Source organism: Rutilus rutilus, assembly GCF_951802725.1.
Source record: "Rutilus rutilus genome assembly, chromosome: 1".
NCBI classification, from domain to species: domain Eukaryota; kingdom Metazoa; phylum Chordata; class Actinopteri; order Cypriniformes; family Leuciscidae; genus Rutilus; species Rutilus rutilus.
In genome coordinates this window covers 28,613,081-28,640,358 of record NC_140209.1, presented here as the reverse complement: position 1 = coordinate 28,640,358, position 27,278 = coordinate 28,613,081, and the positions used below count along the sequence as shown (strand labels likewise).

The 27,278-nt window shown below is 36.3% G+C and overlaps 2 protein-coding genes across 2 annotated transcripts; one reads left to right on the top strand and one right to left on the bottom strand.

The window, feature by feature from the left end:
- Positions 1 to 1,411: 1,411 nt before the first annotated feature.
- On the bottom strand, positions 1,412 to 12,017 carry sstr5 (somatostatin receptor 5). Its single transcript, XM_084388235.1, has 3 exons — positions 11,636 to 12,017; positions 6,054 to 7,181; positions 1,412 to 2,399 (listed from the first exon to the last, which is right to left on the bottom strand). The coding sequence occupies exons 2-3, from the start codon at positions 7,134 to 7,136 to the stop codon at positions 2,319 to 2,321; spliced, it is 1,164 nt and encodes a 387-aa protein (XP_084244361.1). The 5' UTR covers positions 7,137 to 7,181; positions 11,636 to 12,017; the 3' UTR covers positions 1,412 to 2,318.
- Positions 12,018 to 16,661: 4,644 nt separating this feature from the next.
- Positions 16,662 to 27,089, top strand: LOC311277694 (uncharacterized protein). Its single transcript, XM_084388068.1, has 16 exons — positions 16,662 to 16,828; positions 17,487 to 17,837; positions 17,937 to 18,293; positions 18,950 to 19,039; positions 19,128 to 19,214; positions 19,365 to 19,457; positions 19,629 to 19,697; positions 19,979 to 20,071; positions 20,488 to 20,640; positions 21,295 to 21,378; positions 21,727 to 21,819; positions 22,621 to 22,704; positions 23,758 to 23,847; positions 23,919 to 24,017; positions 24,462 to 24,487; positions 24,653 to 27,089. Exons 1-16 carry the CDS (start codon positions 16,738 to 16,740, stop codon positions 24,791 to 24,793), a joined length of 2,001 nt encoding a protein of 666 aa, XP_084244194.1. The 5' UTR covers positions 16,662 to 16,737; the 3' UTR covers positions 24,794 to 27,089.
- The last annotated feature ends 189 nt before the right edge of the window (positions 27,090 to 27,278 follow it).

The window sequence follows — 27,278 nt, the reverse complement described above, 5'->3', positions numbered from 1 at the left end:
AGGCCAAGTGACACTAGAAAACTCTTGCACCCTGAGAGAGGGATTGTCAGTAAACAACATGATGATGGAGGTAGAGACAAAATTGAGAGAAAAAGGGGGCATGTTGACAAAGAGATGGAGAGTGGAATTACAGTGTTGAAACTTACAAACTGGTTTGTCAAGGCTGAGGTTGGTAAACAGGTCTTTCACATTAACAAGTCCACTAAAGCTAGTAGCTCCTGCAAATGAGTGACTCAAAACAAACACTAGAATGCATGACCAGAAACACTAACGGCCAGAGCCTGTTGATGATATGTCAACAATAAACAGTAACTTTGAGCGTAATGAAACATTTTAAGAGAAGTAAAAAGAATTGAAAGACTATGGACTTGTAAAGACGGTACGATCTGTAGATTTGCAGGAATTCTCCTGCGTGCCAGAAAGGGCAGAGCATTGCATGCCTTCGGTAGTCTTATAGAGTCCAAAGTGCAACAGTGACCATTTAATAGAAATGTCTTGAACCCTCTTACGGGTTGTTTTTTATTATTATGAACCACTTGAGCATAGTATTTCAGAAAAGCAGTGAAAGGAATCTGGTCTGTGTGCATTTTAGTGACGCACAATGAATATTTCTGCTTACTGGATAGGGATGTAATGTACAACCAGATCTAATCTTGCAACAGTTTCTTTAGTTGGAGAAAGTATCCGAGTTATGCATAACCATGTTTAAGGGTCAGTTCAAACTAAAATGAAAATTCTGTCTCTGTCGACCCTCATGTCATTATGACTTTCTTCTGTGGAACATAAATGAAGATATTTTTGAAAACCTTTTTTTTTTTCTTTTTTTCTTTTTTTTTTAGTCAATCGGGTCCAGTGTTGTTTGGAACAATTGTTTGACAATGTATTTGAAAAATGAAGTGCACACATTTTATATATATATATTTATTTCGAAGTTGTAAATAAAACAAACACTATCAGAGTACGTTTACATTTTAGTTTTTCTACATCCGAATTTCATGTTTAATTCAATGTTACTTGCCATTTCTTTGTAATTGTTTGTGAAATTTGCTAGCAATTTCAGAGGTGAAAAGTTTCTGTCATACCATTTTTATTCGGTGAATGTTAACTGTCTCATCCATGTAACATTGTGTCTGTATGCTTCTTGTTTTAAGTATTCTAACCTCTGCATGTCTGTTTTTTGTCCTTGTACTAGCCCGGGGGATATAGTTGAAAATTGTCTAAACTGACCATTCACAGAAGTGTCTATTAATGTGTATGGTCTCTGTAAATCTAAAGCCAATAAAGTACGGAAAAGTCAGCTGATATTTTGGCTCTGGAAACAAAAATGGAATCAAATTATATTGAGGTGAGTCAGAAATAAATTAAAACCTGTCTGCATTTTTATTTTATTTTTTTTATCCTTCTTATTTTTGAAGGTAAGCAACTGTTTGTACCCGTATGCATTGTGATTGACAGGATTTTACAAATAAGCCCCTCCTACCGTTTTGCCATATTGTTTACAACACAAGTTATGAGATAATATTATAAGATGCCCATGTTATCATTTGAAAGAAACGGATTGTAATTCTGTAGCTCAGGTTTATTAGCAATGAGACAAACAAAGTCAACACTAAGGTAACATAAAACAGGTATACTTTTTCCACCCAGGTTAAAGAAAAACATTTCAATTTCTGTATGTGCAGCTTCCTACTGCTCTGAGGACATTTGGGGCATTTCTTCTCCAACTAGGGAACTTCTACATCCATCATAAATAGGTTTGTGTAAAGACTTGAATAAATAAGCTATGGCATTTCCACCAAATTCATATGAAATGTAAGTCTAGGCTGTGTATCACTCTACTTTAAGGGGAAAATCCACCAAGATAACTTTTTTGAGGGTGAATATTTTCAGAACCGCCACCAAATGATCAATGATCCATCAAAATGTAACAGCAGAAGGCACTTCCTCTCTTAAACGTCCAAATTGGTCCAAAGGTCGTGGATGAACAGTTTCCCAGTTTCATTCAGTCATGCTGAACAAAATTATGAGCCATTTGCCATTTATAATACATATTTACAGTCACATATAACATCACTGATTTTTACAGTCACATATAACATCACTGATTTCTTCTCACAGAAGAATTATATTTATATGGAAATACATTGTCTTTGTGCACCCGAGAGTGTTTGATCTAGGCATAGACAACAATTTTATAAACAGCCATAATATGCAGTATTGTTTGTATGCAGGAATGACTTCACTTAGACGACATACTTGAACAGAACAAAAAGCATTTATGTGTGTAAAATTCATCCAACTTTCCTGCCACAGAACTTTTATATGGACTGGCTGATCACTTGTGGTCCAGGTTGCTGGATTTCTGTTTTGGCACAGGGGTCGGCCTCCAAACCAATGGACTGAAAAGGAAAAGGTAGGTGTTTAATTTCAGAAAGCAAGAACAATGGAAAGAATAAAACGTTTTGCTTTGTAGCAGCTATTCTAAGAATTGTATTCTTCAAGAGCAGTTCAGATGTAATCTGAGAATGTTTTCCTTAAGATCTACTTTTAACGGGGATTTACTTACAGAACAACCAGGTGAGTTGTAGGGTCCAAAGTGCAATAGTGACCATTTAACAGATTTATTGTTTATTAAGGCCCCAACAAACACCAACATACAAAGGTTCAAGCTTCCACGTTTCACAAAATTCTAAATGGATTCTAATTAGATTGTTTGGAATGTTGGTGCTGCATGAGAAAAACATGTACCTGGTTGTTTTGTGTTTATGGTTCTGAATCACTTCTTTGGGGATAGTGTTTCATATTCTGATGACTGAAGGTTTGATGGTTCAGACCTGTGTGATTCGAGAAGATTTAGTGATGTTCTACTTGTGATGTTCTCTGCTGTTTGCTCTGATAAGCCTGACGTTTATGACCGTAATCAATGAGCATCCTTCCCTCTTTACTCACAGTGCTATCACTTATGAGCGATAAAATGAAGGCCTTAGAGAAACTGAATAATTGCAACGATTGTGTAGCAAGCAGTACAAGGCCGAGAGCCATGGGAATAAAGTGAGAGGCTGCCGCTTTTCTTTCTTTTCATTGTTCGTGAGTTGAACGTTTGCCGGTTCCCGCCTCCTTCCCTTAATAACAAACTTCGTTACAGATTGTATGCTGTTTTTTATGGAGGGATTATTGGGTCAGATTGAAAACTAAAAGTCTAAAACTAAAAGTCTTAAACGAAAACTAAAAGTCTAAATTTGAAACTAAAAGTCTAAGTCGAAAACTAAGTCTAAATCGAAAATGAATTCGGTATTTAGGATTGGGCATTTGGTATTTAGGATTGGGCATTTGGTATTTAGGATAGGGCATTTTGTATTTAGGATTGGGCATTTGGTCATTTAGCCATTTAGGATTGGGCATTTAGGGATTTAGGATTGGGAATTTGGTATTTAGGATTGGGCATTTAATCATTTAGCCATTTAGGATTGGGGATTGGGGATTTAGGATTGGGCATTTGAGGATTGAGGAGTGTATGCAAATAAGGAGGTGGGGCCTAATACTGGAGGCTGGGTTTGAAATGGCTGGTGCGCAGAGGCACCTTATGGACAGCAGAGGGAGCTCCCACTGCTAAGGAGCACTGTAATGAAACCAAACAGAGCGAGTGAGCAGGGCTGGAGCGAGGACTGTACTTTATGTAAGGGATAATGTATAGCAAGGCGGTTGGTATAGCGAATAACAACCCCGACAGGCTGAACGGGACAGCCGACGCGAAGCATATAATATAGTATTGATATATACTATATATAAATATATAGTATATATTTACTACCTACAAAATAAATAAATAATTTGACACAAAGTATTGATTTAAAAAGGAGTTTATTGATTTAAAAACGATTGTATTGCTTCCGCTAAAGAAAATAGTCCATTCCGTGTCCATATCAACGCTCTGTTTTTATAATTTTTATAACGCTCTGGTTTTATAACACAGTGTGTTATACTTCGCAGAGGTCTGTTATCAAGAAATAACACACCGCATTCTACATTGGAATTCAACCAAGCCAAGTAAAAAATATATATATTTTAACGCAACGCATCAGAAAAAAACAAGGTTAGGAACTGTACGTTCACAACGCCCCGCTGACTTGAGCTGCAAAGAAGCTCTGGCCGCCCTGTCAAGGACGCTTGTCAAAAAGTACGGGGAAGCTTGTTGACGCTTGTTGACAATGACAAGACAACGGTTGTTGATAGTGAGTGCCCGCACACGCAGATCTTTTGTAACAGTACACAGTGATATTGTGAAAGCCGTGGCAAGAGACAAGCAGCTTCTTTATTACTATAACGTTACCTGTGTGCTGTCTATTACAACTTATGCTTAAACAGGTGGTTCCTATCATTATCGGATTAATTGCACAGTTTAACCATCATAGAGTGAAAGTTTATCATTTGCATGTCAGTTTAACAAGGGCGCGCTTGACAGGGCATATATAAGAACGAGCAGAGAGAGAGAGCGCGCGCACGCGCGCGGGCACTCACTATTAATAATAATAATAATAATAATAGTTATTCTCGTTGTCAGACCGATAGCACTCCTTTCACTGGTGACTGTGTGTGAGGCCACATAAATGTTACAACGCTGTCATTAAGTTGAAGTTATCACATTATAAAGTACAGTACTCGCTCCAGCCCTGCTCATTCGCTCTGTTTGGTTTCATTACAGTGTGCTCCTTAGCACTGGGAGCTCCCTCTGCTGTCCATAAGGTGCCTCTGCGCACCAGCCATTTCAAACCCAACCTCCAGTATTTGGGCCCCGCCTCCTTATTTGCATACACTCCTCAATCCTCAAATGCCCAATCCTAAATCCCCAAATCCCCAATCCTAAATCCTAAATGGCTAAATGATTAAATGCCCAATCCTAAATACCAAATTCCCAATCCTAAATCCCTAAATGCCCAATCCTAAATCCGAAATGACCAAATGCCCAATCCTAAATACCAAATGCCCAATCCTAAATACCAAATTCATTTTCGACTTAGACTTTTAGTTTTCGACTTAGACTTTTAGTTTTCGACTTAGACTTTTAGTTTCAAATTTAGACTTTTAGTTTTCGACTTAGACTTTGTTTCAAATTTAGACTTTTAGTTTTTGTTTAAGACTTTTAGTTTTAGACTTTTAGTTTTCAATCTGACCCAATAATCCCTCCATAGTTTTTTCAGAAAACATTACAAAATCATTCCAAACAAAAATGGAAATCTGCATCAAATTCTTAAATGACGATATAATCCACAAGATCTGAATAAATATATGAAACATTTATATGTTAGATTATACTTTTCTCTACTATCTACTGTCAGATGTAATCAATTTAGTTCACAATAACAACATTGACCTTGGTCTTCATAATACATGAAAGTCTATGCATTGTTTTAAACAATGTTATGTGCGCTAGGAAGGTGTTTCTATGGTATTAAGAAGCGTTTTCATTGATCGGATAAATATAGGTGTAAACGGGGTCTAAAACCTTTGAGCTTGTCCACTTTCGACCACTTACAGACGTTGTTTCTAAACGCATTTGACTGGATTGATTTCGTAGTGTAAACGCTCGTGGTCAAATGTGTTCGAACAGCCACAAAAGACGGCCTACTCTTTGCCTACTGACTTAACGCGTGGACATTACGGGAAGCGCGCTAGACAGACGGGATTTAAACTTTATCAGCTGAAGATCCAAGTTTGGTTTGAAGACGTACCAATCACAATGTTCTCTCACCATTCCTGATTTCTAACACACACTCAGTGCATTCAGCTGGTCTTATGGCTTTCAGAGCAGAAACAAAAGCTGCTGTACCCTCTAAATGTACCTTCTCATAAACCCTATTCTCAAAGAAATCAGGAAAAAAGTGGTTGAAAGTGGACAAAAGAGACAGGCTAAAACACCAGGTGTAAACGGGAATGTGTCTCCCCCATCTACTTGTGATCCGATCAACCAAAACGCATCTTAATACCAGGTGTAAACAGGGCTTGGGTGTTTTGGAAACACAAAAATGATAATATACGGAATGAAAAGAGCTTACTTGATAGCTCTGGACATGTTCGAAGCTCCTTTGAGGGATGAAGGGCTCATTATGATTGTTCCTGCTGAGGCGAGCACGACTAGGGAGTCCGTCGCTGACCCCATTGACCCTGTGGATGCACAGCACTTTCTGGAAGCTCCTCTTGAAGTTGTCCGACAGAAACCCGTAAAGCAGTGGATTGGCGCAGCTGTTGACGTAGGTCAGGATGACGGTGAGAAAGTACACGCCGGTGACGACGCCGTTCTCCTGGAGCGTGCTGATTAAGTTGATGATGTTGAGCATGAAAAACGGCAGCCAGCAGATTACAAACACCACCACGATGATCACCACCATTCTCGTCACTTTATTCTCAGACCTGCGGCGTTTGGAGAGTCCGGCCCGTGCCCCGGCCGATTTCACCTTGATCACGATGAGCAGGTAACACAGGCAGATGATCATCAGCGGACAGAAGAAACCTAGTATGGCGGTGTAGAGGATGAAGGCAGTCGACCACACATCATGTGGTTCAGGCCAGCTCAGGTTGCAGGTGTTGCGCTCCGGCTGAACGTCACAGTAAATGATGACTGGCAGTGTCAGCAGACAGGACAGTGCCCATACCATGCTATTTATCACCTTGGCAACACTGGGTCGCCTCCACCTTGCGCTGCGGATAGGATGTACCACAGCCATATAGCGATCAATGCTCATTACTGTCAGACAGAATGTGCTAGTGAATTGACTGATGGAGTCCGCCCACATCAGAATACGACAGAGGAAGTTTCCAAATGGCCAGTAGTTGAGCACGTTGTGGGTGGTGAGAAATGGTAGTCCCAGAATGTACAGCTCGTCGGCCACTGCCAGGTTTAAGATGTACATATTAGTGACCGTCTTCATTTTGGTGTAGCGCAGGACCACGAAAATGGCCAGAGAGTTTCCTGTCAAACCCACGACAAACACAACGAGGTATATTACGGCCAGGACCTTCGTGCTGTCTTCATCGGCCAGCAAGCTTTCATTGAAGTGATGGGAAATATTGGTTATTTCATTGGACTGGTTTGCGTCGTTCAAGATTGACGTGTTGCACATGGGCCCCAGGGTTGCCATATTTAGATTTGGCAAGGAACGTCTGATTCCTGAGTCACTGAAGGGCTAAAAACAAGAAAATGAGAGTGGCAAAATAGTGAGTTATTATTTCAAATGCACAGCACAACATTAAAAATGTGAAATTTAACTTGTATCCTATACTGTTATGCACATACTAAGGATGTAGTCTCACAAGCTCTTTCACTCTTAAAAGGTTCCTCAATGTTTTTTTTTTTGTTTGTTTTTAAGTTTATTGATATAGGTTCTTAAGATCAGTATATGATTGAGTGCATCAATGGTTTTTGAAAGCTCTAGAGAATAAACAGCTCTTTGTGGATTTTAAAGGTTCTTCTATTTGGATCTAATTGGAACCTTTATTTTTAAACGTGAACCACTGGAAATTTTGAAATGCCTTATTAGAAAATAAATGCTGAAACCCTTTGTTCCCCATACAAAACAACACACATAGGCTACAGCATGTAGTTGATGTTGCAAGGACTTTGGACAAGAACCTTTTATTCCCATTATTAAAAAAATTGGCAAAGGCTCTTTTTTGCCTTATTTCTCCCTGTTTTTATTTTTGTTTTTTTTTTTTATTAATTTGTATCGCATTGTTAAAGAAACATGCATATTCATACTGCATTGCCTTGTAATTATTGTTGAAACGGTCAAGCAAAACTCTGATGGGCGGTTTCCCAGACAGGATTTAAATTGAGACAGACCTACGTCTTAATCTAGAATAGTTAATGATGTTTTAGGGGCCGTTTATGCAGCACTGTTTTAACTAAAAACTGAAAACTTTTTACACGTTTTGGCCATTCATTTGCATGAAAATGGCGTTTGGGGCCTTAAAACGCAAACTTTTGAAAACAGGTTACAAATGGCAAGGTTTTGAAAACAATACTGTCATCCTCTCCATGTAAACTATAAAAATGTAAATTTGTGAAAATAGTTAAGGCATTTGTTCAGTATATAGGCATGTAGTGTTTCTTAACAAAGCGACATCGCCAACTACTGGCCTGGCAGCAGAATAGAGCGTTTTTAGTCGTTCTTGCGGATCCGTGTTAACGGGACTGTTTTTACAATGTTGTCGTCTTTAGGAAAAACCTTTACGTTTTTAGTACATAATTCTCGTGTAAACATACCCTCAAAAAATGGCTTTCTGAAACACAGATGAAGTACAGATTACTTGCACTTGGACTATGGAGTCCTGACCTAAAATAACAAGATTAATTTAAAACCAACTGTGCTAATCTGAATTAGCATGACTGAGGTTGCCTATGAAACATGGAATGAACCAAAAAAACGCTTAAAATTGTAAAGTGCGCGTGTGTGTGGCCTTGTAAATCATACATAATGGTGAAAAAATGTTCCCACAAAGATGGTAATATATCTGAAATCCTTGTGGGAAACATTTTTTGGTCCCCATGAGGAAAACCGCTTATAAATCAGACTAAATGATGATTTGTGAAACTGTAAAAATGCAGAAAGTTTTCTGTGATGGGTAGATGGGTAGTGATGGAAAGTCCTGATAACACATGAAAACACAACGTGTGTGTGTGTCTGTGTATATATATGTATTGATAATTCACTGACATAGTTCATCCATGTAATCCACTTGTCTTCATTAATCAGAACATTAAACTGATTTTAAACCTGCCTCGTGATAGGTTTATTTAAGCCTCAATTTAGTTCTGGAGTAGCTCTAGTCTTCCTCCAGCAAATCAGCTTATTAAACTCTAGACTAGACTAAGTCTAGGACTGTTTCTAGTACTAAGTCTAGTACTAAGTCTAGGACTATTTAAAGTCTAGGACTTTAAAACCATGACAGAGAAAGTATATTTTTGTTAATCTGGCCATTTAAGTCTAAAACCAGGCTTAATCTCTGTCCGGGAAACTGTCCCGAGTGCACTGCATGACCTTGACTTTAAGTGGCACTCGCGCTGGATATGAGGCGTGCAAAGTGAGCAGCGACACATTGTGTTGCACAAATAAAGCACTGCCTCAGAAATGCACTGAACCATAAATCGAAACAAAGGGTAACGATGTCACTGTTATGAGTACAAACAGTCCAGCAGAGACTATTCATATGAACTGTCTGCCTTTCCACCGCACCGGTGAATATTTAACTGGCCTTCTATGCCACACGCTCTCATTATAAGCAAGTGACAAAAGGCCATGTTGATGTGCAGACACATCTACTTATTTTCCATCTATCTCCATTCCTTAAATGACAACCGTAATATAGGGGAGAGTGGGAACGGTTGCAACATGTCTTATTTCTCCAATCAGGAAAGAGCTAGAGAGATGATACTCATATTACATTTGCTCAGTTAGCCCCTCTTTCTGGAAGAAAGCAGTCATGTGACCAATCCTTCTTATCCAATCCATTTTTTTTTATGATCAGATTTGGTGTCATACTGTCTAAACTGTTTGTCGTGTCTGTTTGTAAAGTCATGTCATTTTGTTCAGTGTTTTCTTAGATGTTAAAGGATGGCTTTATTACATTTTAATGAATGTTGCAACTGCCCCTGTGGACTGTTGCAAATGTTCCCTGTTATTGGGTCAGTGGCAACATTTGTCTCTGTCTATTCAAGAATAAATTGCACATATATTATCATATCTGAACATGTTGAATGGGTGGGTAGCTGACAGATGTGGGTATATTGTATTAAAATTTTGGCTTTCCAATTCAGTTTCTGAGAAAATCAAGGAATTGCAAAAAGTGTTGCAACCGTGTACAGACTGTTTATTTGATCACAAGCCCTTGTTCTCTTTTGCTCAGAATATGAATTGCATCAGTGAGCAGAATCTATTTGGTGGTGGTCTGAATTTCACATTGTTAAAAGGTCAAATTATTTTATACAGTTTCAAACGTTTTGTTAACTACAAAAGTTACCTGGTGCTGATTTTAATTTGGCAGTGAATCGCGTGCCCTGATGGAGTAACCATAGCAACAGTACGCCGCTCCCGCGCGTTTGCGATCGTATTCGGGCGGTACGTCGACAAAAACGTACCGAGTAGGGTAGAGTGGGGGAAAACGCCCCCCTTAAGGAAAATGTGACATTACAGTGAAACAAAACATAAATGTGACTAGAATTGCCATCCCGGTTTTGAGTGACTATGGCAGGAGTTATTCACCAAATATTAAAATTGCGCAGCCTTCATAATTAATTAGTATTTTCACTGAAAATATTTTTGTACAAAGGGGGCGTTTTGCCCCAGCGGTTGGGTAAAACGCCCCCCAAGGTGGGGTAAAATGCCCCCTTTCTTACCAACCAGTTTGCTTCATAGATCAACAGCAAAATTAACAGACAATAGTTTTTAATCTCTAAAGGTAAAAGGCAAGTAATGTATCAACATGTATATATATTAATATTTATTTCAGCAATGTTCAAAATAGGCAAAATTAACTACCTTCCATCAGTGAGCTAACTGTGCTAGCAAGCTAGCTAGTTAATGCTCACTTGAGGTAATTTTTTCATGTTTTGTTCAAATATTTTGATTTTACCACCTAGTTATACTGCATTAAGTGTAAAACAAAGGATTTGATAGACAGAAATATTTTATTATAGTAATTATGATAGAGAAACTATGCCCCCAGGGGGGGCGTTTTACCCCTCAGCGTAGGGGGCGTTTTACCCCACAAGCTATGAGTTTTTAAAAAAATGTTTAATTTTTAAAATATAATTATATTCCTTATAAATAATATATGATCTCAAACTACAGACTTCACTATTCATCTATCATACATCACTGCGATATCCTGCAGAACAATATTCTCTTAAACACTTATTTACTAATATCTGAAAATTATAGCATTTACCATGTAATCCTCTTCTCTTCAAATGTGTCGCTGGTGTCAGCTTCTCCATAGAGATTTGTATATCCCCGTTATCAACGTAGTGCATAGCAACAGTAAAAATGTATCTTGACTACTTTTATTGGTTATTTGGGGAAAAACAGATGGGGGGCGTTTTACCCCAGGGGGGCGTTTTCCCCCACTCTACCCTAATATCGAGTATCGTCGTTTTATTATAGTTTTACATCATCTAAATACATTTTTTATCACATAATAGCCTATATGTTTTAAAAATCTATAGTAGCTGGCTTTATTTAGCTGCTATTTGTTTTACCAAATAATAATTCCGTTGCGTTACGTACAGAAACTCCGTAAGGAATTATATAAATATAAATCTAATAGCCTACAATAGTTAATTATAAAAGAATATATTTGGAAATCCAACTAAAGTCACTGTACAAATGGCAGTCTTCATGGGCAAACTGAATGTTTATAATATTTAAACTAACAAAATGCAGATTTAACTGCCAGTTCTTTGCAATATAATGTTCATATTAATAAAAAACGCTTACATGTTTCTGTTGCAAAAGTTCCCCAGGTTTTTCCCAGGGGGGAAAAAATATACCATTTTGATGGGTTGAAGTCGATTAAACGGTTTTTCTTGTTAAATAGTAATCAGCAACAGGTAAAATATTTTCAAGTGTGTGTACAATCTTACCTCAAACGCAACGCATCGTCCTCTGGGTTTCAGGCGCGCTTCCACTATTTGACTCTTCCCAGTTTCAGTGATCAATAAAGATTTGATGACTGAATGTCTCTTAGTGTAAGATCCAACATCAAGAGCCAGCACATCACCTTCATCCCCGATTTCAGTTTAAACGAGCGCACTATAAGGCGAGCGCACACATAATCCGCATTGTTTTTCAGGAGAAAACTATGGCTAAAACACTGACATACGGCAAACTATTTAAGCAGCTATCGGTTCCCAAATTCCAAATAAATGTAAAACTATGCGTGTCGTGTTTTCCTCCGTGTGAAGGTTGAGTTGTCCAGCTGGGTTCAGGTGGAGAGGTGCTGCTCTCTCCATGCGCGCGCGCTGTGATGGGTTTGGCTTGTCACCCGCGCGCAACAGGACCCGAGCAAAGGACTTCACACGTCACGGGCACATGCTTTTTGTTTTTTTGACCTACACTAGGCTATATCCTTCAGTCATGTATGTATCTGCCCGCTATACGAGTTCCTAATGCTGGATTTATTGATTAGATTGGAGTATATTAACGCGTCAGGATCACTCACAGCTGTGGCCGCTCATAAAACTGTCTTGCACGAAAACGTAGCAGTGTAAAGTTTTATTGTCTGTTTATGATCCCTACGCCTCTGAAAACACACTACTATGCACACTATCATGTGCATAAATAATGCATTAAGCTACACCAGAAATGTGTTATTCTGGATAATGTGCACTAAGAATGTTAGCTACTAAAGAACCTTCTTTTTTCTATCTTTTGGCCCTAAAATATTGAATTGTGCACTATAAAGTGACTTTAATATTTATTTATGAAGTTCCTCAGAGTTATTATACTTATGGCATTATGATGGAGTCTTTAGAGTTCTTGCAGGGTTCCGTTTTATGTTCTTCAGTGATTTGTCGTTTTTGAAAGGGTGAATGCCTCAGTAAATCTTTACTGCCAGGGTGAATGGCCCGGTGTGCAAAACCAGTGAAAAACTCCATTGTCTGAGAACTTTAAGGGCATATTTTACTGGTGTAATGAAATGACAAGGGTGTGTATGTCTGCATTCCAGTTTCACATATAGCAAATATGAAGTTTACTCTACAGTAAAAGAGAAATGCTTTGTTTTTTGTTATTTACAAAGCTTTGATGTCAGTTAAGATCATAAATAGGGCAATTGCATTCATTTCAGTTGCATAAGGAATGTAATTTTCAGTTATTCGAATGGTTTTCAGTACCGTGGTCGGCAGGCTTTAAGAGCATGTTCCTCACAATTTGAACCCCATGATGTCTTTGCATCTTTGGATGCGAGACTCTGAAAGCACAGTTACATCAGTGGTCCATTCAGACTCTTATCAAAGTGACTTGCGTAAAAGTGCACAAATTACATCTAACTACAGGTAGCTATGGTAATAAAAATCACACGCTGAGCTTAAATCCCAGATGGCAAGACACATCTGAGGCAGAGAACATTTTACAGCACAGTGGTGATAGGTTATCAATCAGAGGTGCTTTTTCAGGAAACTGGACATATATTTAGGCATTTAGTAAATATCCATGTGCTGATTTCTCTAGGAATCACTTACACCGCCTTCCTTTTTTCCCCTTTTTTATTTTTATTTAAGTTACAGTACATGGAAGCCCATTTCTGCCACATAAGAAAAATAATGCTTTGGTAAATCATACATAACTATGCTATTAAAAAGTCATAATTTTAAGATTAATAAGATAAAAAAAATCTAAATTATTACATAGATGTCAATTATGAAATAAAGTCAAAATAATAAGAAAAAAGTTGAAATTGTCAGTCATTGTGAAAAAGTCATAATACTAATACATAATTAATAATTTTAACATTTTCTTTTAACTATGATGACTTATAATTATAACATACCAAGTTAAACTTATGAGATAGGCTAGTCATGACATAAGAAATTTATTTTAAAAATCATAATTATGACAGAAATATTTGTGTAAAATAAGTTTAGTGTCATAATAGTATGTCATTTTCTTTTTATCTCATATTTTTGATGTTTTATTTCATAATTATGATTTATTTTTTGGTGATGAATAGCATGCTTTTTATCTTATAAAAACTTAAAATTGTGAGGTAATAAAGTCTAAATTATGAAATGAAATTATGAAGTCAATATTTGGAAATTATGACATACTAAGTAATACAATGGTCAAAATTGTGACTACAGTATATTTATTTGTTATTTTTTATCATGAAGAATTAGGAAAAAGTCAAAAGTCATAATTTACTTTTTCACATAGGCCTACCTATGACTTTTATCTCACAATTTAGGATAAAAGGTAGGAGTTTATAAGATCTTTTCTTCATCCTACTCCTGTTCTTCTTGTCATGGAATGTATTTTTGTTGTGTTTGTTGTTGTTGTGGCATTTCGTGTTGCATTACCATGAAAAGAGAATGAATAAATGAAATGAAATGACAGGTCATAATTATGAGATTTTTAAAAAGTTGAAATTGCACAAAAGTAAAAAAATAATAATAATCTGTCAACTTTTTATCATAATTACACTGTAAAAAAGTTGCTGCCTTAAAATTTGAAGTACAAACAACTTGGATGTTTAAGTCATTTCAACTTAAATTACATTAAACTGACTTGTTTTAATAACTTGCTTAACTTATTTTGAGGAGTTAAAGCAATGTTGTCAATTTATTAATCATGTATTTATTTTATTTTACTTCATAATTTTGACTTAGAATGTCATAATTTCCAGTTTTTATGTAATAATGTTGAATTTTTATCAAGTCATAATTATGAATTACCAATTTCTTATGTGGCATAAATGTGTTTCCATATGCACAATGGTAGTTGAGTCTAAAAGCAGAAAGTTGGAGAGAATGGCAGACAGTTAAGGAGGAAAAGGAAGTTTCATATCATCCATATTTCGGTATTACTGTGGTTTCTAATCAGTCTGCACTTGACTTGGAAGTCTTAAAGGGATAGTTCACCCTCCCCCCCCCCCCCCCCCCCCCAAAAAAATGTCATAATTGACTTTCTTTTAAAAAAGGAAGTCATTTGTGGAAAGACATGATGAGTGTAGTTTATTTTTGGGTGAACTGTCTCTTTAATCAGAGCTGCATTATCAAAGTAACATGTTCCTTTTATTATGTTCTCTGGTACGCGGTCTATAAATGTTCATAGATCCGTAAAGTTTGTTTTGTTTAATATAAAACTGAAAGACAGACGGGTCTGTGGAGTTTCCACAGGTCAATGGAGAAATGGATCATAAAGATGGTAAAATAAAATGCAGGATGACCAAAAGAAGGATAATGAACAGCTACAGGAAGAGGAGGAGCAGACATACACACAAACACACAAAGGTCAAACACACCTAAATCATCCTGCATCTGCATGTATGATCACAACATGACCTCATAGTCAAGTCAAATTTATGTTTTTTTTTTCACAATACACATCGTTTTAAAGCAGCTTTACAGAAAATCATGAAGTCAATGTTTATAATATCTTAATATGCAAAAATTAAAGGTTCTTTATTGACATGTGTGATTTCATAAACAACCTTTAACATCATGGAACCTTTCCATTCCACAGGTTCTAACTTTTTTTTTTTTTTTTTTTTTTAATGAATATGCTTTTTCTTTTTTTTCTTCTCAGATTAACACCAAATCATTGCAATAGTCCAAACATCATCGTTCTTCATTCAGTAGTAGGTCCAGCACACTTACAGCAAGGTCAAGTTTTTTTTTAAACTGCAAAATGAGGATGTAAAGGACATGAAACGGCATAAACTGAATCTGTCTCTTATTACTTTACCACACCTCCTCCTCAGCCTTTATCGTGAAGGACTCTATGAAACTCTTCTCTGTATCTCTCCTCCACTCAAATGTGACACCGGGCTAGTTTTTGAGCATGTTGACACAAGCATAAAAACATCGTTAGAGCCATTCTGAGCTTATCAGTTTTTTTATGGCATTATTCACATTCTCATTGGATGCCGCACTGCTTTTGTCCAGCATCATTCCAAACTCTGGACTCTGACTGCATCTAATGTTGCTTAAATGAATTCAGTCCCGCCTCAGGAAACCTAAAGGACATTAGTAAGGTATAAGATGATGGCAGCAGACGTGAAGCTGATAAGAGTGCTGATGAGTATGATGCTCAATTTTTCCAGTAGCACCTCACTGCAGTACATGAGATCCAGGGGGCGGAGTTGGATGTAGATTTAAGGGGTGGAGATTGGTAGGTTTAGGGGTGTGTTTAGGGATCAGGGGGTGGAGATTGGTAGGTTAAGGGGTGGGTTTAGGGATTAGTGGGTGGAGATGGGTAGGTTTAGGTATATGTAAGGTGGGAGGAGTTGGATCTGGATCCAACTCCTCCCCCTGGATTTTGTGTTCTGCAGTGAGGACCATCTCAATTTTTCACGAGTGTAATTAGTGTAAATGCAGAATATTCGTCTGTAAAATAAATAAATACATTTTCAAATGTATTATGTAGAATGGCATAGCGCCTATAATATCACTATTTTAATTTCTTGTGTTTTAGGATGCTCTCGCATGAGACTTGATCTTCTATTATAAATTCATCTGTTGACCACTAGATGGCACTACAATACTTTTTTTTTCAGTTCACTAAACTTCAATCAAAATCAATAAAATCAATCAAAAGTTCATCCTTATTAATAGGCTATGAGTTACAGTTTTGTAACTCTTTATCAGTGTAATATCATCCCAGATAACTATATCAATAACTATATTTATTTATAGCTATTTTCTTTTGTAGGCTACTAATCAGTTTGTTAATATTTTAAGTGTCACTTAACTTGAAACTAACTGAACAAAATTTAAGGAGTTAACGAGCTTTTAATCTTTCTAACATCCTAAATCTTTCTTGAAAACGGTTGCCCATATTGTTTTCTCTTACATAGATAGGCCTACAATTTACACCCGTGACAGCTTGACACAATGTTTTATTTAAGCGCAGCCTCTGTTTTCTCTCTCCATTTCCTCCTTTCTCACATTATGTAAACATCACCCGCAAAATCGAAAGCGAATGCGCATTCACGAGACACTGAGATCCATCAGTTGTTTTTCTTTATATGAACAAAAATGATGAGAGTTTCGATAGAAAAGATTTGAAGATGCACTTTCTGCACTCTATTTTGATGCTCATCTTCGTAATATCTGATGGTATGTAGCCTATGTCTTCTACGTTTATGTTTAATGCAAAAAAAAAGAAAGAAAAAAAGTATTTGGTAACTATTGGTAACTGGTTATTTAAAAACAAAATGTTTTTCCCCCCGTGGTGACGGCGTCTCTTCACTTGACTCGACATTACTCCACAAATAACATTTAGCCTTTGAAATGTTTAAATGTCTTGTGTCGATATTTCCGGAAATAGGCGAAAGTCTGACGCAATTTTTTTTGTTTTGCACAAGCGTACTTTTAAAGACCCTTTAAACTACTACTAGCCTACTACTACTAACCTAGTAGCCTACTGTTGTTATTATTACTCATCGCCCGAAAAATGTAATTCAAAATTAGAATTTATTTTATCTTACTATCACTGTACCTTTATACACTACTATATCTTGCTGTTTGTTTGTGGGTCTTTTTTTCTTGCATGTGTGTATACTGTATGTCTGGTCTCTTACTTTATGTCTTGTTAATTTGTGTTTTGTTCAAATAAAAAGACCCTTTAATTCACACCCGAGTAATTCACAGCCTGATTATATATTTTTTAAATTGTATTTTAATTATTTGTGTTAAAAGCTCTGACATAGTATTATTTTTCAAATAATAACAATTTATTTTTCATTTATTTCTCAAAAAAAAAAAAAAAAAACAGGTACCCTGGAGTTTATTGTTCGAGGTTCTGGTCCACTGGTTGCTCCCCTGGGAGGTTCAGTGGTTTTGCCCTGTTATGTTGAGACACCTTTAGTACCGGAGAAACTGAGAGTTGTATGGAGAAGAGCAGACTCAGAGGCTCTGGTTCATCTGTATCAAGATGGTGAGAGTCGATCAGAGGTCCAGCAGCAGGATTATCATGATAGAGCTCATTTCTTTACTGATCAGATTCAACATGGAAACTTCTCCCTCCGTCTGGACAATGTGACAGCTGAAGACAAAGGCATTTACAGATGTAAAGTTTACAGTCAACAGGTGGCTGACAAAACTTTAGTTGAAATAATAGATGTTGGTGAGTGTGAATCATGTCAGCCCTATACATTTGTTTAAAACAAAAACAAGGCTATTGAATGTATGTAATATTTTATTCTGTAACACTTCTTTCTTTCAGAGCGTCTGCTGGTATCAGGATCGAGTCGCTCCGTATCTGCATATGATGGTGAGGACGTCACTCTGAACTGCTCTGTAGACTCTCACATCAAACCTGAACACATTGAAGAGGTTTCATGGAGGAAAACAGATGAAGATGGAGATATTCTGGTTCTGCTCTATCAAAACAACAAGACTTTACTAGATTCATCAGATGAGCGATACAGAGACAGAGTTGAGTTCTTCACTGATGAAATCCCCAAAGGAAACTTCTCTCTCAGACTGAAGAGTGTCAGAACTGAGGACAAAGGAGTTTACATGTGTCAAGCGTTTGCTGGAAGACTTTCAGCCAATACAACTGTAGTACTGAAGAGACTGGGTGAGTCGACAGATAAATCAGAAAACAATGTAAACCTGAAAAGTTGTGTTTTTAATTATTTTATTCTCTTTGAAGAAGTGGTTATACATAGAACTAAAGGAACTGATCACACACCTAATGTTACAGGAACCCTTAAACAATAGTTTAGAAAGGCGAAATTAGATAAACCTGTAGCCTGTGTATGGTAAAACATGCTAACATTTAATGGGCCTATGCATTTTGTGGTAATAATAATACAGATAAGTTGATTTAAATTTTTTGTTACATGTCACATTATTGTTAAGGAGGGTTGAATTTTTGTTTATATTTTGTACAATCAATAATTTTGGAAATTGTTTATTACAGAGGTAATTTTTGTACAAAATATGATATGGGAGGAAAAATATATATTGAAATGCTTTTGAAACATTTTCGAGAGAAAGCATAAGCATTGACCGTATTTTTTTCACCTGGTCCCTTTGGGGGTACCGTACTTGATCAATGAAAGAAATGCTCAATGTAGGCTTGGGTCCTGAAGAGATCATTGAGAACTATTGACCTAGAAACATTCTTAATAGAACCCTAATCGTAATCTTACCCCTAAAATTCCATTTAGCCGTTTAGTTGCATACAGTGTCACATAATGCGGTTGTGTAACTGATGTCTGTGTTTCACAGGTTTCTCTGTTTATCACATAACGGTGTTGATTCTCTGTATTATTGCATCTGGATCTGCACTGCTTATTTGCTTCAGACCAGAAAATGGAGGTATGTATTTTAGGCTTCAGCAGGCTTCACAAAATGTATCATTCATTTTAATTTCTTACTGGACTTGGTATGCATCTCTCCACTGTAGACACAAGGATGTATCTTCAAGTTTCTCTTTTCCTTTGCCTGAATATTACTATGTTGTTGGCTTCAATCATCTGGCGTGTTATTGAAGGTATGTAAGGATTATTGACCTTACAATTAATTAAGTTCTGTCAATGTACAGTATCTCTTAATTGTTTTAGAAGGACTGTACCATATGGTCAGTCAGACTTGCTTCACTGTCTTAATGATTTTTTATACAGTATTTCATAATGTGTTTCAGGTTCTTTGTATGAGACTGTCTGTTGCTGTATGCTCTATATTCTGAGACCTCTGAGGTCATTTTGGGTTACACCAATAGCCACAGCGGTTCCAGGTTGGTTTTTTAAATAAAATACTACATAACACTCACATAATATATGTGTTTACTAAGATTTATTTACATTTCTCTTACTGAAAGGGATTAATCAAAAAATTACATTTGTTTTAATGCTGTTTTAGTGCTTTACATTATTTTTACTATTATTATTATTTTATTTTTTTGCAGATAAAATTCTGAAGTATATTATGACTCCACATGCTGATCATGCTGCATTTATGGCAGTAATGTTTTCAGGTAGGTAAATCCACAATGATTATTGTAATGGTGAAGTAAAAACTTTTGGTCTCAAAATGTAATATCTACCATAATAATAATATTCTAATCATTACACAACAGTGTGAAATAACAGCTTTTCTTATATAAAGCCCCTTATATTCACTGTTTTGTAATTGCACCTAATTTTCTGACAATAATTTAGTTTTTGTCTGCTGTAATACAGAAGTAGTGTATTTGTTATTGTTCATCCGCCAAGTTCTTTCTCCAGTGTTTAAATGAATAATATATGTCTGTGTCAGTCCTTTTAGCTGAACATTTCAAAGACATCGACACAGTCATCAGAACAGTCTTCTTTTGTACACTTGCCCTGATGTGTCTCCTCTTCATCATACGTGAGTGGTTATCCAACATCCTCAGCTTGCTTTAAATGCACAGTTGAAAACACAACATTAACAGTTTTTTTTTTTAGCATTTATCATTTTTAGCATTAGCATTTTTATAGAAAAAAATTCAGTAATCTCAGTACAATCTAGTAAAATTAGCATATATCAGCTCTTAAAATTAATTTTGCCATCATTTACACAACCACTTCTGATAAAAAATGTATTTTTCAGCATTGGTCTTGGAGTTTTATGTCCATATTATTTGACATTAGTTCAAAACTGACATTCAAACGATGGTGAGGTAAAACATATTTCTCTAGGACATTTTCTTATTGGTGAAATGCAGTAAGTGAAGGATTTTTATTTTAGATTCATTGCTATTGAATTGAATTCACATTTGTTTTTATTTATTTATTTTTGTATAGAATTAACTAAAGAGAAGATGCTGTCATGCTCTGGAAAGTTATGCAGAAGGGTGTACAGTAAAGTTCAGCCACTTGTTGCAGCTTGTAGCTTTTCATTGCTGCCTTCATTGCCGCTCGCCCTTCTGCTCTACACTCGTTTTGCCTCCGGTGCTGGTAAGCAAGAACACTTTTGAGAAATTAAGTGATTAACCTCTTATGACCCAGTTTTTTTGTTTGTTTGTTTTTAGTGTTTTTTTTCCTGTCATTACATTGTTTAAAGCGTAAGAAACAAAAGGGAGAAAAAAACATTTTTGAAAAAATTGTATGCTATGCCTTCTGTGGAGGACACCAGCAGGACTGAAATTACATGTATAGGCAAAAATAATGTTTGTTTGTTTTTCATTCGCCAATCAATTTTTAGGTTTCAGGATTAAAAAAACAAACAAAAAAAAACTTTGTTTAAAGATTAAATATCTAATGGAATGAATTGATTTACCATTTTACTTTATGCAATATGTGGGTAATATGCCTATAAATTAGTTTCGCAATGTATCTATATTTGCAAATTAATACATTCTTGGAGCAACATGTAATGAAATCAAGTGTAATAATGGGTGTAATAGTTGGCAATATTTTCATAATAATATCTCATATTTCATAGGAAAGTTGATATGTAATTTATTTCCCTATTCACTTGTGTCTCACAAAATGCCTGATAAACATGATTTAAGTGTGGTGTCTCAGTGGACAATGCTCTGTTCTGTAATCCCATTACATTTTCTTGAGATTAATTAATTGAATATCTCTACCTATCTCTGTCTTTTTTAGAGTTTATCATTACAGGTCTTCCAATGCTTCCTGGGATGTATTACTTTAGTGGTGGAACGATGAACAGAAGGATAGATCAATGCTGTAAGTATGAGACATTATATCCTGCTCTTTTATGACTACGAAAATAAATCAGTAGATATATATGATAAAGGATTAGATATACAGTATGCATATCATATGTATATCATTATTTCTTGTGATTTTTATTTTTTTTAAATACTGTTGAATGTACACATTAAAGTGTCAGAGCTGGTTCTGTCTCTCTGCTCTCTGCATCAATAAAAGGTAATAGTGGTCCTCAATGGAAAATCAGTGTTTCCATTATATATCAGATGTTTCAAAAGTCTAATCTGAATTATGGCAGCCCCAGTTTTTTGGTTTTATTGAAAGTCGTGGTATGTTTTCACTGTTTCTTTCATCTTTTTTTAGGCCTTTGTCTAGATAAATTCACATGGTTAATGATGATTTTGATGAGTGGAACGATGATGTATTTTTACATTATGCTCTTGAGAAATGAAAAAGGTATGAATATATTTCTAATAATTATAAATGTTTGTTAAAAGTATCTAAGACCTGTTTACACTTGGTATTAAGATGTGTTTTGTTCAATCAGATCACAAGTGGACGATGGTAAATACAGGTGTAAAAGTAGTCTAAAACCTTTTGAGTTTATCCACTTTCAACAACTTCCAAAGTTAAAAATGCATTAGACCGGATTGCTTTCGTAGTGTAAACGCTCATGTGGTCAAATGTGTTCAAGCAGCTGCAAAAGACGGCCTACTCTCCGCGACTGACTTAATGTGTACGGGAAGTGCGCTAAACAGACGGGATTTAAACTTTATTGGCTGAAGATCCAAGTTTGGTTTGAAGACAAAAAACGCACCAAGCACAATTGTTCTCTCGCCATTCCTGATTTCTAACACACACTCAGTGTTGTGCTACTGGTCTTGTGGCTGTCAGATAAAGCTGATGCTTTCCATACGTTTTTCCGTCGTCTCCGTTAATATGTAAATTGCGTGAGCTTATTGTGTCCGTTACACGCCCATAGACCTCAATCTCTCAAAGAAATCAGGACAAAAGTGGTCAAAAGAGACAGATTAAAACACCAGGTGTAAACAGGAATGTGTCTCCCTCATCTACTTGTGATCCGATCAAACAAAATACCAGGTCTACTCTAAACAGGGCCTAAGTGTACACCTGTCTTTGCTAAAAGTTCATTTTTAACATTGGCTATATATTAAGCAAGTTAGTTATTTCTATTAAACATGGCCAATAAATAAGTCTTTGCAGCTTTTTAATAAAAACTTGATCTTTAATTGACAGAGGGTGCAGGACTGGTCTGTGTAGCAGGAATTCTTCAAGCATTGTGGGTGCTCGCATTTGCTGAACTCCCAGTCCATTATCTGAGTAAAGTATCGATCATTTTCTTTCTTCTTCATGTGTTGGTTTTCCATCCTCCTGCATCATTCTCATCAACAAAGCTTTAGGTCTGGATGAGTGTCTGATTTTGTCAAGGTTTATTATACTGTTGCCAATGCCAAATAAGAATTGCTTTTGAAATTTTAAACTCGTAGTCTCGTACACATATTCACAATTGACCCTCAGCAAAGACCCGTCCCCCTTAGTTACTGTTGCTACGTCTGATAAGTCATGCTGCTCTCACACCACACATCATGTTCTCACTCAGCAAAGAGGACATGGAAACACAAGATATATATACACAAGAAAGAGCAGGTTGCTTTTCGTATGAAAGTCTCAGCTTTTAAATGATGTCATTTTTTAAGGAATTCAAACAATAAATACCATTTTGCGGCTCTTTAATGTGACGTGACAGACCGCTGTTGCGCCTCAGTTAAAGCAGCACGTCAACCAATCATCTCTTTCTCTTTACTACTAGTTAGCATGAAATAAACATGAATGAACATCAAATGTTATATTGTTTCAATCGTGGGATGACGTCAATACACACCATTTTTCAAGTTCAAGTCCCCTAACGTTAATCTATACTCCCCTGTCAGGTTTGTTTGTCAGACAAAATGGCATATGCAGCGTTATGACTTGCCAGATCGCCTGTCAATCAAACTCTTGGCGAAGTGTGAATTCCTTAATGAACTACACATCTGAGAAAAAAAAAAAACCTCTGCAGTGAACATGCATTGTAATGCCTTTTTACCGGTTGAAGTTTTTTTTGTAGCATTTCTATGAAAGATAAGATGTAACACAACAAACACAAAACGTGACACAGTGGTTCAACACATCTATCTAGTGCATGTTTGTGCCATTTACTCATATGACACTGCAGCACTAATTTCATTTTTTAAGCAAAAAAGATATATATATATATATATTATTTTATATATATAAAATTAAATGCCTGTATAGCATATAATATATATACAAATTTTTATTCATTACAACTTTTTTATTTTTATATTTATTATATTTAACTTTGCTCAACAGATCTTCACAAAATGTTGTTCCTGTTTGGATCAGCTGGTCTTGTTTTAGTGAACTCTGTTGCACTGATGACAGAAGTGATAATGAATGCAGGTGAGTTGACACGCCCATCATTTCATTATCGAAACATATACTGTTTGTTAAAAATTAATCTCCATCCACAGTTAATGGTGAACGTCTGGTGGGAGATTTGAGAGTCGTTGTCTTTCCGTCTGAGTGGCTGTTTACAGTACCACTGCTGATTTTATCCATGTTTGCACACTGTGAGTATGAACTGGAATTGACTTTAGCAGTCTGTGCTATCATGCTATCAATGTGTCTTTCTCTTCTATCTAATATTTTTTTTGTTCTTGCTCCTAAATGATAAATTGCTTTTATTGTTTTCTAATTTGTGACATTTGTGACATCTGATATGTGACATGCTTCTCGTTTTGTCCATGTTTGTGGAGGTTATTTACTAGGAACAAAAGGTCTATAATGATGAATTTGAAGGTTGAAATGATTCTAATCTGTACACTCACATTGAGTTCAACACATCTTGTACTGTACATTCTTACAGTGTTCTCTAAGAGAAAATAAGACCAGAGAGCCTGCAACAAAATATAAATCATCCATTATTCTGACTTTTGCATTTGGTGCCTCTGTGCTTTATCTGAGACTGATCAATTGTAACTAATTCTAAACTCTTTTCCTCTCCCACATCTCAGGGAAACTTGACAGCACACAGTCTCAGGTGATTATATATAAATACATTAAATAAGAATTAGGTTACATTGATACACCATTTTTGAATACACTGAGAATGAATGTAAACAAAGTAAAAATGTATGTGATAAATTACCCAAAATCAATCAGGCTGATACTGTTTAAAATATATATTTTATTCTAAATTCTAAAGTCAGCAGATTCTAAAGGGATTCCTGCTCCAGAGTACATCATTATAGAAGTTAACCAGAGGACAGGAGAATCCAATGAAATGGAAACTCTGGGAGAAGTAGCTGGGAACTGTGAGGAGCAAGAGGAGCAGATCAACTCATAGCAAAGGGTTTATGAAATATTTCTGCTGACAGACTGTTACACATCAGCCTATTATCAAGGTTAGGGCTGGACATCTATCGGTAATTTTTTTTATTTTGTTACATTTTACATTTATGCATTTTGGCAGACGCTTTTATCCAAAGCGACTTACATTTCAAGGTACACATTTTTACATTCTTATCAGTTCTTGCTTTCTCTGGAAATCGAACCCATGCCATGACCTTGGCGTTGCAAGCGCCAACGCTCTACTGTTTGAGCTACAGGAAAGCTGTACAGACAGTATTTATATATTTGCGATTGTGCCATTGATACTGCAGTATGTTTATGGTTTCCATGCAACTTTGAGTCAGAATTAGTGTCTTAAAGGGGCATTTCACCCATTTGAACATTGTTTTTTATTTAAAGTGGGTCATATATGTAGTCGAAATGTAAAAGAAATTTTGAATTTGGTGCCTTCGTGACCGAGAAAAGACAAAAAATAACTTCAGGACGCATTTGTATGAAAGACAACAACTCCCACAATGCACCACATTGCACAGCTCCACAAGCCACTCCCACTAATCCAGAAAGCGCATATCTGCCTATAAGAGAAATCACTCTTCCGTCTACAAGGCTAGCTACCACCAGAGCTTGAAATTCATTTCACATTCACACAAAATGTCTAGTTAGTTGGCGAACTCATTAGTGCATTACTCCTCGTTTGTATTTCTTTCGAAAAGGTGAATTATTGCATGGTACCTGGATGTTCAGTCAGAACATATGCGGAGCGAAACTAGGATAGTTCTCAACACAAACGTCCGTGTCCTCGTCTGATTCAGAGATTTCGTCCAGGAGAAATTGTCATCGTTGAAAATCTTTGCCACAGACTCTGTGACTGTGTTGTGTTCGTAGCGGTTCGTAGTTGCATAGTGAGATCACCGGCGCCACCAGTCCGCCCTAACCCGAGCCAGTCCGGGCTCCTCGTCCGCGGCAGGCAGGTCTTCTGCCTCGGCTGCTCTTCGCTTTAATGCGGCTTATAAAGGTAGCCACAAACACCTGATTCAAGCATCAGACTTCCGAAATCCTCTTCCTCTAGTCTATATCATATTGAGCACTCTCCTCCGCTATTGTCATAACTTTACATCTGTCTCCACAGCGCCTGTTAGCTTAGCTTCAAACAAGATGGAGGATATTGCTTTCAGTTTCAGAGAGTAAAGTCCCACCCACTGATCTGTAATAGGTCTGTAGCGTGAGCGGGTCCCGCCCCCTGGGAATGATGAGGAACGAGTGCTTGTAGTCTCAACAGAAATCCCCCCCTCTTACACTTCCTCCTACAATGACGCAAAATGACGATTTTTGCGTCATTGTAGGAGGAAGTGTAAGAGGTAAATAATGGATTTCTCCCGTCTCAGGGGAAAATGAGAGAGTGTTGCACGACCATTCAATAGTATGACTGGGTTTCTAACAATGCAAAGCTTAATGCAAATGGGTGAAGTGTCCCTTTAAAAAGATTACAGGCAAAGATTCTATACTTTGAAAGAGAAAAAGTATCTGAATCTATAATCTTTATACTTTCAACCTTGACTTTGACTATATGGCTACAGTTACTGTACCATAACCTATTAAAATATGCACACTGTGAACACTACAAAGTGAATGTAATGAAGGGAAAATCCCTTTATGTCTATAAACTAGGGCTTGTTGTATAAATGCCTACATTTTGTTATTATTATTTCATTATCATTAAGTATTATTATTGTAATAATTCATTGTTTTGCTTTATCTTATTTATAACACTGAATTATTTTGCTTTTGCTGCTATGTCTTTATAAAATTGTTGGAGTTCTTGGATAGAATAAGCTAAAAAGTTAATACATGTGATGCCAACAATATGACTTTCTGTTATTTTTGTTCATTGACATTTTTACTGTCATACCTGTAAACATTGGCTCCTGCTACGTATATTATATATGGTGTTACTGTAAATCTCATTCTGTAGACTGGATAAATAATTATGAGGATGAATACTTTTGTTTTCCAACTGTAGAAGGATAATGTTGTTAAAAAATGTTTTTTTTTCCAAAAGGTGCTTTTATTTGTGGTTCACTTTTCAGTGATCAGTTTTTATTTTAAAATCAAAGACTTTGCTAGAATAGTGTTTTCAATTCAGGTTAAATTGCAGCGAGTTTAAATGTTAATGTAATTGTTCTCAGTTACCTGTGTGTGACCTGCAAATTGTTATCTCTCTAGTACATTTCAGAGTTGCAAATAAACAAATACAAATAAGTTACAAATAAACGTTTTGTGAGAAATTACAATCTGCCTCCACATGAATGTGAATTCCTTCAGAGACAAATCAATGTTTGTCTTGGCTGTATTTTACTCATGCTAAGGTTGACCATAAAGTCACTGTAACAAGAAACTAATTCAGTAGTTTCAATTCACCTGACCTTGAGTTATTCAAGACAAAAACAGGTTTCTGCTTTGCATTCTCACTTTTCTTTTGG